The sequence below is a fragment of the Onychomys torridus genome, chromosome X (genome assembly GCF_903995425.1).
Source record: "Onychomys torridus chromosome X, mOncTor1.1, whole genome shotgun sequence".
Taxonomy (NCBI): Eukaryota; Metazoa; Chordata; class Mammalia; order Rodentia; family Cricetidae; genus Onychomys; species Onychomys torridus.
The window spans coordinates 131,090,767-131,102,809 of NC_050466.1; the positions used below are offsets into that span (position 1 = coordinate 131,090,767).

Genomic DNA, 12,043 nt, shown 5'->3' on the forward strand with positions numbered 1-12,043 from the left:
GTGCAGGGATTTAAGGTGTGCACCACCACTGCCAGGCTGCTGAGGTAATTTTTAAAGGGAATTTGTAATTACATATCCTAAGTATTAATTATAGAGGAATGTTGTTCAGTATTCAAATATAGTCTGAGCCAACATGTTTGGGTGATAAAAATTTGAAATGATGTGTGTCAAAAGTGGCACTACCTCATAAATACTTAAATATCATATGCCTATCATTAGCACAAAATAAAATGCTTTGGAACATTCTGAATATATACACCCACACACCAACTCTTCCTGAATACCCATCAATGTAAGCAAAACAGGCAAATAGGCAAGAAGCTACCTAGAATATGTATGTATTCATTCGTGGTTACCTTATATTTTTAGGACCAGATCTCCCACCCACCCACCTACCCACCCCCCACCCACCCCGAGCTGAGGCTCGAACCCAGGTCCTTGTGCTTGCTAGGCAAGCGCTCTACCACTGAACTAAATCCCCAACCCTGGACCAGATCTTTATAAAGAGCCTCTACTACTGTGCACATGTCCTCTTGATAATAGGAGAAATGTTGATTTCTTAATTTATCTAGGTCAGTGTATTTTTAAGTAAGGATTTGCCTGTTAGTGAAGATCACAGACAGGGATTACATGGGTCTGATCAGGCTGTTAACTACTTTTTTACTTTCCAAGTTACAAGGTCTTACTAAAGTGATTGTGACGTTTTTAGTAGCTGTCTTACATGTTGTTTCATAATTTAAAAAAAAAAATTGCTTTTGTTCTTAACATACAATTTATCTCACTGCTAAAAGGCACATTGCTAAAATCATCAGACATAAAATCCTTGTGGCTGGCCATGAATTAACATGGGGTAGGGGGCAAGAAAGGGTATATTTTGGCTTAAACTCTCACACTACATAGTCCATTGTTAAAAGAAGTCGGCAGGAACCCAAACAGGAACCTGGAGTCTTAAACTGAACCAGAGGCCATGGAGGAACACTGTTGACTGGCTTGCTCCTACTACTTTGACTCGGGCTTTCTTTCTTACACATATACCTTAGGAACACTACCCAGGATGTCCCTACTCACAGTGGGTGGTGCCTTCCCACAACAATAATCTGGGAAATGACCTACAGAACTGGCCAGTGGTGGCGCATGCCTTTAATGCCACCACTTGGGAGGCAAGAGGCAGGCAGATCTCTTGAGTTTGAGGCCAGTCTGGTCTACAAAGAGAGTTCCAGGACAGCCAGGTATGTTACCTAGAGAAACCTTGTCTCGAAAAACCAAAAACAAAACAACAAAACAAAACAAAAAAGGTCCTACAGACTGCAGGCAGTTTCATGGAGGCATTTCCTTTAGACATAGATTTATATTTGGTTGTTTGTTTTTGAGATAGCTCTCTGTTGCCCATTGTAGCCTTGAATTCCCATTGATCTTTCTGCTTCAGCCTGAGATGACAGGTGTGAACCACCATGCCTGACTTAGTAGATTTAAGTTCCTTGTTATGAACTTTCTACTTAATCATGAGCTTCTCATGTAATTGTCTGAAATATTTTTAGCGGCCATATAGTCCATTTAAATACCAATTCTGGAGCTGGGGAGATAACAGTTAAGATCACTAGTTCCCAGCACCCACATGGTGGTTCACAACTTCCTTAATATTTAACTGTAGCTCCAGGGGATCTGATGACTTCTGGTCTCCTTGGGCCCCAGGTCTGCATGGGGTGTTCATACATACATTTCAATAAAACATACATAGAATAATTAGATTTAAAATTTTAAAACAGCCATATTTGGGACTTTTGGTACTTTATGGTTTTTCACTATTATACATACTCATGCAGTATAGATTATTATAGTTAAATGTTTTCGTGCATCCTTAAAACTTTGGCTGAATTCCCAGAAGTGGAATTTTTTTTTCTTCCTAGGACTAGAGTTCTAGAAAACTCTGAGTTTTTCCATCCTGAGGTATAAAAAAAAATTGCATACTTAACTGCCAATGAGAGATTTGAAATCCTTATAAAAGGAAAGAAAAAAGCTTTTTGTTTTGGCTTAAGTTGGTTATGTAACAGGGATTGTGGGCCAGTTGTATCTAAAGATATTTTTTTTGGGAAGCAGAGGATCAAACCCAGGGCCTTGCACTTGCGAGACAAGCGCTCTACCACTGAGCTAAATCCCCAACCCCCTAAAGATATTCTTTACCCTCTTTGTCTATAGCTATACCTGTGTATCAGCATAGCATAACTCCAGTGTTTTTAACACCAGGTATCTTGCATAGTCTTTGTCCAATAGTTTGTTTGTATGTCTAATATAGAGCTCTAGGTTATCTTCAACTTTGTTCTCACTGCTTTGGGATTTTTCTTTTCAGATCTTAAAGCAGAAAATTGAAAACATGAAAGTAGACAGAACTAAACTGAAAAAGACACCTACTGAGGCTGTGAGTATCCAAGTTTGCTTTGCCTGTTTTCTTCATTTCAGGAAAAAAAAATCGTTGTGACCAATTCAGCCATTCTGATCTTCCAAAAAATATGTCTAGCTTTAAGAAAGTGCTACTACAGCAATTTATGAGTCTAGAAGAAATAGCTCTGTTGTAGAGTGCTTGCCTGGCATGCATGAGCCCTTTGGTTCCATCCTGAACACTAAAAAAAGTGTACTACCTTGCCTTTTGAACATCTTTTGATTAAAAGTTAGTAGCTTTGTGGAAAAGGAATAGTGAAAGTACTTTGTAGATGTGGGTCCCTAAAATGGATTCTCAGGCCACAGTATAAGCATTGAAAGACAGTATGACAATGGAAAAAGCAGATGTAGAATCAAATTTTACTATAGCTATAAGAACCCAGGGTTTTTTCTTAGGTTTAGAAGACAAAAATGGCAAGTTTGTTGACTTATTAGTCTTTTATCTTTTGTATTTTGACATTGGACTATCAGTGTGGTTTTTACTAAAAGCTGTATAATGAACATACTAATTTTCTTACTGTACAGATGTTTTCATTTGATTTTGTTTCTGATGTGTTCTGGCATCTATAAATTTTGATGACTATACTATCATTTGAAAGTGAATAAAAAGGAATTAATATTTGAAAAATTAGACAGTTCCATTAGTGTAAGAATCTTCTGATGTGAGAATGGAAAATCAGGACAATCTAGAGTACACAAGAACTTAATAGAGTTATTATATATTGTGGGAAAGAACAGTATTAGTCAATAAAATGTGCCAAGACAATTATTTTTGACAATTATTTTTTATTTGGGTGGGATGGTACGGGGTACTGTTTACTGAAGTAAATTGTAGATAAGTCGTCAAAATCAGATATTTTTTAAAAGAAATTATAGGAGAAGTAGAACATACAGGTGAATGTTTACCTTGTCTTAGGTGGGGATTGCCCTTCCAAGCATTAAAGCAAAGGACAAAAAACCAAAATGGAAATGTAAAATACCATATCCAAAATAAAAGGACACATGACAATAGCCATTCTAACAGGTATGAGGTAATATCTCATTATGATTTTGATTTGCATTTCCCTGATTATTAGTGATGTTGAGTACCTTTGTATGTGCCATTTGGCCATTTATATGTCTTTGGAGAAAAGTCTTCAAATTCCTTTGCCCACTTTAAAATTGGGTTATTTGGGTTTTTTTTCACTATAAAGTTGAAGAAGTTTCTTGTATATTTTTTAATTAATCCCCAGAAGAATGAAAGCGAAATAAGTTAATCACAGGAGCAAACACTGTGTGGTTCCTCTAGTATGGGGCGTATAAACTAGTCAAAGGTATGTAAGTAGGTATCAGAATGAATGGTGGTTATCAGGGGAGGGAATGGGGGAATTGTTCTATGGCTTTGTATTATTTACTTTTACAAATTAGTAAAAGCTGGGTGTGGTGGCTCATGCCTACAAGAGAACCACAAGTTCAGGGGCAGCCTGGGCTATATAGTGATACCCTATTTGAAAAGAAAAAATAAGTTTCAGAACTTAGAGTTAAGGGTAAATTATGTGTACTTAAGAATTTTGTTGAAGATAAACTTTATGTTAAGTGTTCTTAACACATACACAGAGGGCCAACAAGGAACCTTGGGTAATATGTTTTTCACCTGAAATATGGTGAAGGCAGTATGAGTGTATGTATCCATCTAAACTGACCAAATTATGTTAATTATGTGCTGTTGTTATATGCCGCTCTATACCCCAATTAAACTCAGGTGTGTGGGGGAGTCATGAAATATGAAAAGCTGGAGAAAATATTTGTAACCCAATATAGTTATTATCTTTTATTCTAAGTCAGTAGAAGAAATGAATATCCCAATGACAAAATGGGCATAAACCCTTTCAGAGAAGGAACAAAGCCAGCAAACTAGAAAGAATCGATCTTACAGGTGATCAGAGAAATGCAAATTTTATTTTTTATGCTAAGTGAATTATAAGGCTCTCATAGTCACCTAAATGAATTTCCTAGGTTCTTTCAGATTACTTAGAATATAAAGTCACTGACCAGGTGTGTTTTAAGGCTTGATTTGCCTGTTGTTCTCAAGCAGTGTAGAAGATTACCCAGTTTCTTATTACTGGTATCAGTACTAGGTTGTAATTTTAAGATATTTATAAAAAAGCCTGACCATTTAGTACATTGGCAATACTGCAAAGGATTTTCCCCCTAGGTTTGATAACTATGGGAACAAATTCATGTAAGCTCTGGTAGCTAGTGTGCAGCTTTGAACTGGCAGATGGCTTGCCTTTTCCTATGAGTGGGGACAGTCCCACTTGGTTTGCATATATGTAGCATAGAAAGGGATGAATGATGCTATACTAAATTTTATGACCAGAAAACACAAGCACCTTAGGTGATTTAAATGTGTCAGATGAACCCTGTGAAAAGTGGGGTTGAGGTGGGGCTATCACATCTATGTTTCTTGGGGCCCTTGAGATGGCTCATCAGGTAAAAGCTCTTGGCGTTTAAGCTCATTGAGCTGAGTTCAGCCCCTAGAGTCACATAAGGTGGAGAGAACCAATTCTGCATCGTTGTCCCCTCCCTCCCTCTCCCCCTTCCTTCCTCCCTTCCATTTCTCTTCTTTACTCCCCTCTCTCATTCAACAATAACAATGATGATGATTTTTTGTGGGGGGTTGAGACAGGATTTCTCTGTAGCTTTGCGAATTACTCACTCTGTAACCCAGGCTGGCCTTGAACTCACAGGGATCCGCCTGCCTCTGCCTATCAAATACTGAGATTAAAGGCAGGCGCCATCACCGCTCCACCCTGATAATTTTTTTAAAAGAAGTTTCTCAATCACAAGTCTAAGGGATGTTGGAAAGTTTCTTTGAAAATGTGAGACAAGGGCCAGATCTATATCTGGTATAAGATTTTACATCCCAGCACTTGGGAGGCAGAAGCAGGTGGATCTCTGAGTTCAAGACCAACTTGGTTTACATAGGAAGACTCTGTATCAAAAAAAAAAGTGTGTGGGGGCGGGGAGAAAACAAGAGACAGTTGCTTTATTTTGTTCCATATACCACAAAGAAAGAGAAACATGTGATAGTTTAGGAACTAACATTTAATTATATCTACTCCTTGGTAGCCTCTAAAGTATTCAGTAGGCAACAATGAAATGCTGGTGAGATTGAGGTCTAGGAAAGATGGCAAAAGGTCAGGTGAGCTACCCTTGTGCTTGTATGGCTTATCCTAGTAGACCCAGGTATCTCACTCATTTTAAAAAAAAAAGTGTGTTTGTCATGAGGCCAAGCCCCAAGTCAGTCACAGGCAAGATCTTAGTGTTTAGCAAAGGCCATAGCATCTTTTGCCAACAACTATATTGCATTTAAGCAGCTTCTGGCTTGGGTACCAGATTTGTGATAGATTAAATGACATGTAATGTGGACATACCAAGTTATTACAGGACCCAAGTGTTAACCACAAAATAAGTATTACCTAACCCACTGAATCATAAAAGTGGATTTGCCTATCTGCATGCCATTAGAAATTTAAATAGATGTGTTTGATACTAGATCCAAGTAAATAGAGAAGGAAAGGGACGGATGGATGACTCAAATTCATCATGTTTTCTGTTGTTTTTCTTACAACCTATACTAATAAAAAGGCTGAGGAAAGAGGGTCAAGCCTGGTTTTCGGAAAGATTTGGTGTTAAGAGTTTTGCATACATTTCATTATCACAAAAATTTGAGGTAGATTCTAGCAAGGTTGGGAGTTTGGATTAAAGAAAACTGTCTACATTTTTAAATACCATTATACTCAATGGGAATCTTTGGGGTTTCTTCCAGTTTTAGTTATTGAAAAAGCACTGTTGGATATCTAGGTGATTTGGATGAGGATACTCTGATTCAAAGAGATTGGCTTTAATTCTGAATCCAGTATTCTTTGTTTAAAAAGAAGCATGTTGTCTCAGTATTTAATCTTATTTTGTGTGCATTTAATTAAGAGGCAGGTACATGGACTGCCTCTCCAAGCTAGGTTTTTAGGTCGCTTGTGTTTTTCTGGTAAGTAAATGGACAGTGAGTAGAGGACTCACTCATAATTATACAGCTTAGTAATCATAAGACCAAAAACAGAATGTGTATTTGTTGGTTCCAAAGGTAGCTCTATTTCCATGACACCAGAGTTAAATAAAAAAAATATTACAACCTTTCCCAACTCTTGTCCATTAATAGAATGCTTCCCAGTCTCAGTCTTTATCCTATTTTTCCTTTCCACTTTCAGAACCTTTATTGTAAATTCTAAATCCACTTCTTGATACTTGATAAATAGTCCTGTTTATTAGTACAAGAGTTCAGGAATGTATGGAAATAGGAACACTTAAGTAAGAATGGAGTCTTAGTTTGCAAAGTTCAGAAGCTCTTTGTTCTTTTTCTATTTCAAGGATTAATATTATGTAGAAAAATAAACGAATACTAGCCTTTTAATTTAACTTAATTTATACAGGCTTTCTTTTTTTTCTTTCTTTCTTTTTTTAACCCGAGTCATTGTAACAATACCAGATATTCTAGTTTATCTTTTAGACTATGTCCCAGATTATTTAATTCTGCTTTTAGTGCTGCCTTGCTTATTTCCTTTATTAATGTTGTTTATGTACTTCTAAGTAGTTTGTCTGCACATACAGGTTTAAACAAATGCATAGTGGATTAAAGTATTTCCTCTTGAGGTTTCTATTATAATCCCATGTGATCTTAGAGATCTAGTTTTTATATAAGGAAAAGTTGAATTGCTTTGTGTGCTTTTAGGATTACTTTTCCCATTCTTTGTTTCTCCCTCATTCAAAAACACCTTTTGTGAATATTTGTTTGTTTTTCTTAGCCTGCAGACTGCAGAGCCTTAATAGACAAGCTCAAAGTTTGTAATGATGAGCAACTCCTCTTGGAACTGCAGCAAATCAAAACATGGAACATTGGCAAGGTATGTAAATTGGTAACAACAGAAGAGAAGGGCGTATGTGTGCTTTGATAATGACAGGAGAAACCATAATGGAATAGCCTGAGTCTGTCTGTAGTCATTTAGCATATGTGTATCAGCTCTAGACCACTGACATTTAACCTAGATTGTTGCCAAGAAAAAAATTTTGATTGTTTTGTTTTGATTTTCGAAATAGGGTTTCTCTGTGTAACAGTCCTAGCTGTTCTGGAACTCATTTTGTAGACCAGACTGGCCTTGAATTCACAGAGATCCACCTGCCTCTGCCTCCTGAGTGCTGGGATGAAAGGCGTTCGCCACCAACACCCAGCTGTTGCCAAGAAATTTTTAAAAGAAAATTTAAAATTCGGCTAGAGAGAAGATAGTTCAGCAGATAAAGGCAACAAGTCTGGTGACCTGAGTTTGATCCCTGTATCCCTCATAGTAGATGTGAAGAACCAATTCCCCTACAATTGTCTCTTGACCGCTATATGCATGCTGTGGTGCGTGTATACCCACATAAATCGATGTTTCAAAAGTGGGAAAAAAATTTCTGTCTTAAAAAAACTCTATTCCAAATTACCTATTCACTGTTACTACCATTGTTTTTTGATGAAGTGTCTCACAGTATGGCCCAGGCTTGTCTCAGACTCTGGATCCTTCCTCAATACTGAGATTACTATAGAGTATACCTTTTCCCAGATGCTTTTATATTTTTATATCCTCTTTATCCTTTTCTGTAGTGTGAGTTATATCACTGGGTGGATCTGTTGGACCGCTTTGATGGAATTCTGGCAGATGCCGGACAAACAGTGGAGAATATGTCATGGATGCTTGTATGTGATAGGCCAGAAAAGGAACAGCTAAAAATGCTTCTATTGGCTGTATTGAACTTCACAGCCTTGCTTATCGAGTACAGCTTTTCTCGGCATCTGTACAGTTCCATAGAGGTAAGTAGTCTGTTTTTAACTATAATTATGTATATCCACAGACAAGGGAATTTCTACTTTTGATGGTTGGCTGCTTACCTTTTCATTGTGGACATCTTAAGTTTATCAGAATCAAAGATAATCATAAGGGTTGTGAGGATTTAGCTTAGTAGAGTACTTGACTAGTGTGTGTAGACCCCTGGGTTGAATCTTTAGAACTACAAGGGGAGAGAGATATTAGTAAGACATTTCTTTGGCACAAATATTACTCATCTTTGAGTTGATGGGAAAATTCTTATTTTATTACTCTTTCTAAGATGTAAAGAATATAGTCCTGTATCGAGTATTTTATGAAATATTTAGTAACCTTTGTCTCAGATTATTAGAAGTCCCAAGTTATTCTTTTTTTTTCCTTTCTTTTTTTGAGACAGGGTTTCCTCTGTGTAGCTTTGCGCCTTTCCTGGAACTCGCTCTGTAGACCAGGCTGGCCTCGAACTCACAGAGATCCACCTGGCTCTGCCTCCCAAGTGCTGGGATTAAAGGCGTGCACCACCACCGCCTGGCTTCCCAAGTTATTCTTAAACTATTTAAAACTTTGCTTTTATTAAGTTTGATTTCTTTATATTAATGTGCTTACATTTTTCAGTGTATTTTCCACTTTCCCAAAGCCTTACCAAAACAGGTACTGTTCTCCCATTTCTGAAGAGATTAGTTTCAGGACCCCTTCTGTGTACCAAATTCTGTAGACTCTTAAAGTTCCTTACTCAAAATGCATGTGACCTACATATATCTTCCTAAATAATTAAAACTTACCTCAGGGTTATTTGTAAATACCTATCACAATTAGTCAGTTTTGTTCCCGCGACTAAATTCCTGACAAGAAACAACTTCAGGGAGGAAAGTTCTACTTTATTTGGCTCATGGTTTAATAAATGAGGGGAGATGTGGCTCAGCAGTTAAGAGCACTGACTGATGTTCTAGAGGAACTGAGTTCAACTCCCAGGTTGTCTAGAGTCCGATCACATCAGGAAGCAGGAAATAGGGAGAAGGGGCTTTGTGACCCTTTTCTCTTTCATTTTAAGAGGTCATGTACGTGGCAAGAAGCATTGCCTCCTTCAGGCCATATAGCCCAAGGTGGAGCAAATACCACTACAGTTTAAGGGAACAGAGTTCATCCTAGCTAGGTAGGTGGCAGGCAACTCCACCATGGTAGGAGCTCATGACAGCTGTATACTACATTTTTGAGAAACACGAGGCTATGCTAAGCTATAATAACATTCAAGGCTCAACCCTAATGACCTACTTCTATAAGTTCTATAACCTTCCAAAACAGTGCCACTAGCTGCTGACCAATGGTTCAAACACAAGCCTGTAGGGGAACATTTTTACAACCAAACTGTAACATGTAAGTTCAGTGTTAAAAGTTAACCTTGTCTTGGGAATACTGACTAAAAATGTGTGAGAATGCAAATTTTTGTTGAATGAATGGATGATGTGCGTGGAACTTATAGAGCCTACTATAACCTATAAAGACTAAGGAGGAGAGAGTAATCCATGAGTTTCGCAAATGGTCAAAAGGAGGTTGGAGAGATGGCTTAACAATTCAGAGTAGTTTTTTCATAGGACTCAAGTTTTGATTCCCAGCACCCACATGGCAGCTCACAACTGTCTGTAGCTCCACTTCCAAGGGACACCCTCACACAGACATACATGCAGGCAGAATACCAATGCACATGATTTAAAATAAATAATTTTAAAAAATTAATGGGGGCTGGAGAGATGACTCAGCTGTTAAGAGCACTGGCTGCTTTTCCGGACATCCTGAGTTCAATTGTCACCAACCACATGGTGGCTCACAAACCATCTATAATGAGATCTCATGCCCTCTTCTGTTGTGCAGACAGGACACTGCGTACATAATAAATTTTTTTTTTTAAAAAAAGAGTCGAGAATTGGGGATTTAGCTCAGTAGTAGAGCGCTTGCCTGGCAAGCACAAGGCCCTGGGTTCTATCCTCAGGTCAAAAAAAAAAATTAATGGTTAAAAATACTATAAGAAGAAATTATTTCTTTTAGCCCAACTTTTGAGTTTTAATAATCAAATGATTACCTTGGTACCTTCTTGTTGTTTTTATTTTCCTAAAGAACCAGAACCAGAACAAATAAGCATAAAGAAAGTGACTTTGGACAAGAAGTAAATAGTCTTGTTAATTAAATAGATGTGTTGCCCAAGGAAGTCCATACTGGTTTAAATTTTGCCAATTAATTGCTTCAATATTGTGAATGTTTAAAAAAAACACAAAAGGGGCTGGAGAGATGACTCAGAGGTTAAGAACACTGACTGCTCTTTCAGAGGTCCTGAGTTCAATTCCCAGCAACCACATGGTGGCTCACAACCATCTGTAATGAGATCTGGTGTCCTCTTCTGTATACATAATAAATAAATATATCTTTAAAGAAAAACCAAAAAAGTCATTCAGGTTACTCACAGACTTTATTCGCATAATTACACACAGTTGTTGATAGCTTTATTTCTATATGGGTTTTTTATTTATTATAAAGGAAAAAACAGCATAGATTTAGCTTAGTTTCACAATACTTGGAAATATACTTTTTAGTTCTATATATGTATTATAGCATTTCTACCTTGAAATCCTTTTTTAATGTAGTGACACGGATAAAATTTTGAGCTGTACTTTGCAGTTTTTACTTTTATTGCACTTTCTGTTGAGCTGTTCCTTGGATTACATATTGTAAGACAGCTTAACTATATATTTTTGTGTATTGTGGCTCAATAACTTGATAGTTTTAATGTTGACATACATTATTAAATTAAACATTTTTAGCTTTTAGTGCCAAATGCCTGATGCGTTGAACTTTGTCCTTTTTTGTTCCTTTAGCATTTGACAACTTTATTGGCTTCCTCTGATATGCAAGTGGTGCTGGCAGTCCTTAACCTTCTATATGTATTTAGCAAAAGATCAAACTACATCACACGTCTTGGGTCTGACAAGAGGACCCCACTACTGACGAGGCTGCAGCATTTGGCAGAGGTGAGTCTTGGGTGAAGATTAGAAAAACAAAGATCAGAGCATAACATTTCTTTAAACAGGTATTTCTTGCTTTGTGAAAGTGTATTCAAATTGTTTAGTTAACTTTCTGGCTTAATTGAGTATAAGTATTTGGGACATTGTAATTCAAAGTTGCAAAAAGTAGGAGTATTCTCAAGTACTAAGTAATTTTGAAGCATTTTATTAATCTCTCCTCATGAAACAAAATCCTTTTCTCAAAACTGACATATTAAAGAGCTGCATGCTAAAAATATGAATCTTTGGCGAAAGATGTAGTAAATTGGTGGAATGCTTGCCTAACATGCATAAACTGGGTGTGGTGTTGTATATCTGTAATCCCAGCATTCTGGAGGATCAGAAATTGAAGGTAAATCCTTGCCTACATAGCAATTTCAAGACCAGTTTAGGATATACAAGGTTCTGCCTCAAAGAAAGAACAAAAATCACAAATCTAAAAATCATAGAATAGTATAACTGGATAGCCAGCCAGGCATGGTGCACCCCTCTAAGTCCAGCACTTGGGCAACAGAAGCTGGAGGATACTTGGTTGTTGGTTGTTGGCAAGCCTGAGTTGTACACAGCAAAACTCCATTTCACAGAGAATTGGGAAGAAGTGGAAAGGCTGTCTCCATGGAGGAATAAACCAATTCTTTTTATTGTGTAACCTTATACTCT

The 12,043-nt window shown here is 37.3% G+C and overlaps 1 protein-coding gene across 13 annotated transcripts in view; it reads left to right on the forward strand.

Annotated features, from left to right (window-relative positions):
- Positions 1-12,043, forward strand: part of Huwe1 (HECT, UBA and WWE domain containing E3 ubiquitin protein ligase 1) — a 148,314-nt gene that overhangs the window by 36,904 nt on the left and 99,367 nt on the right. For all 13 annotated transcript variants that reach the window (XM_036174363.1, XM_036174364.1, XM_036174371.1 and 10 more), the window contains 4 exons: positions 2,348-2,416; positions 7,278-7,376; positions 8,114-8,320; positions 11,198-11,350. In XM_036174363.1, the coding sequence (XP_036030256.1) occupies positions 2,372-2,416; positions 7,278-7,376; positions 8,114-8,320; positions 11,198-11,350 (504 nt within the window). In that variant the 5' untranslated portion in view covers positions 2,348-2,371. The remainder of the gene's footprint in view (positions 1-2,347; positions 2,417-7,277; positions 7,377-8,113; positions 8,321-11,197; positions 11,351-12,043) is intronic.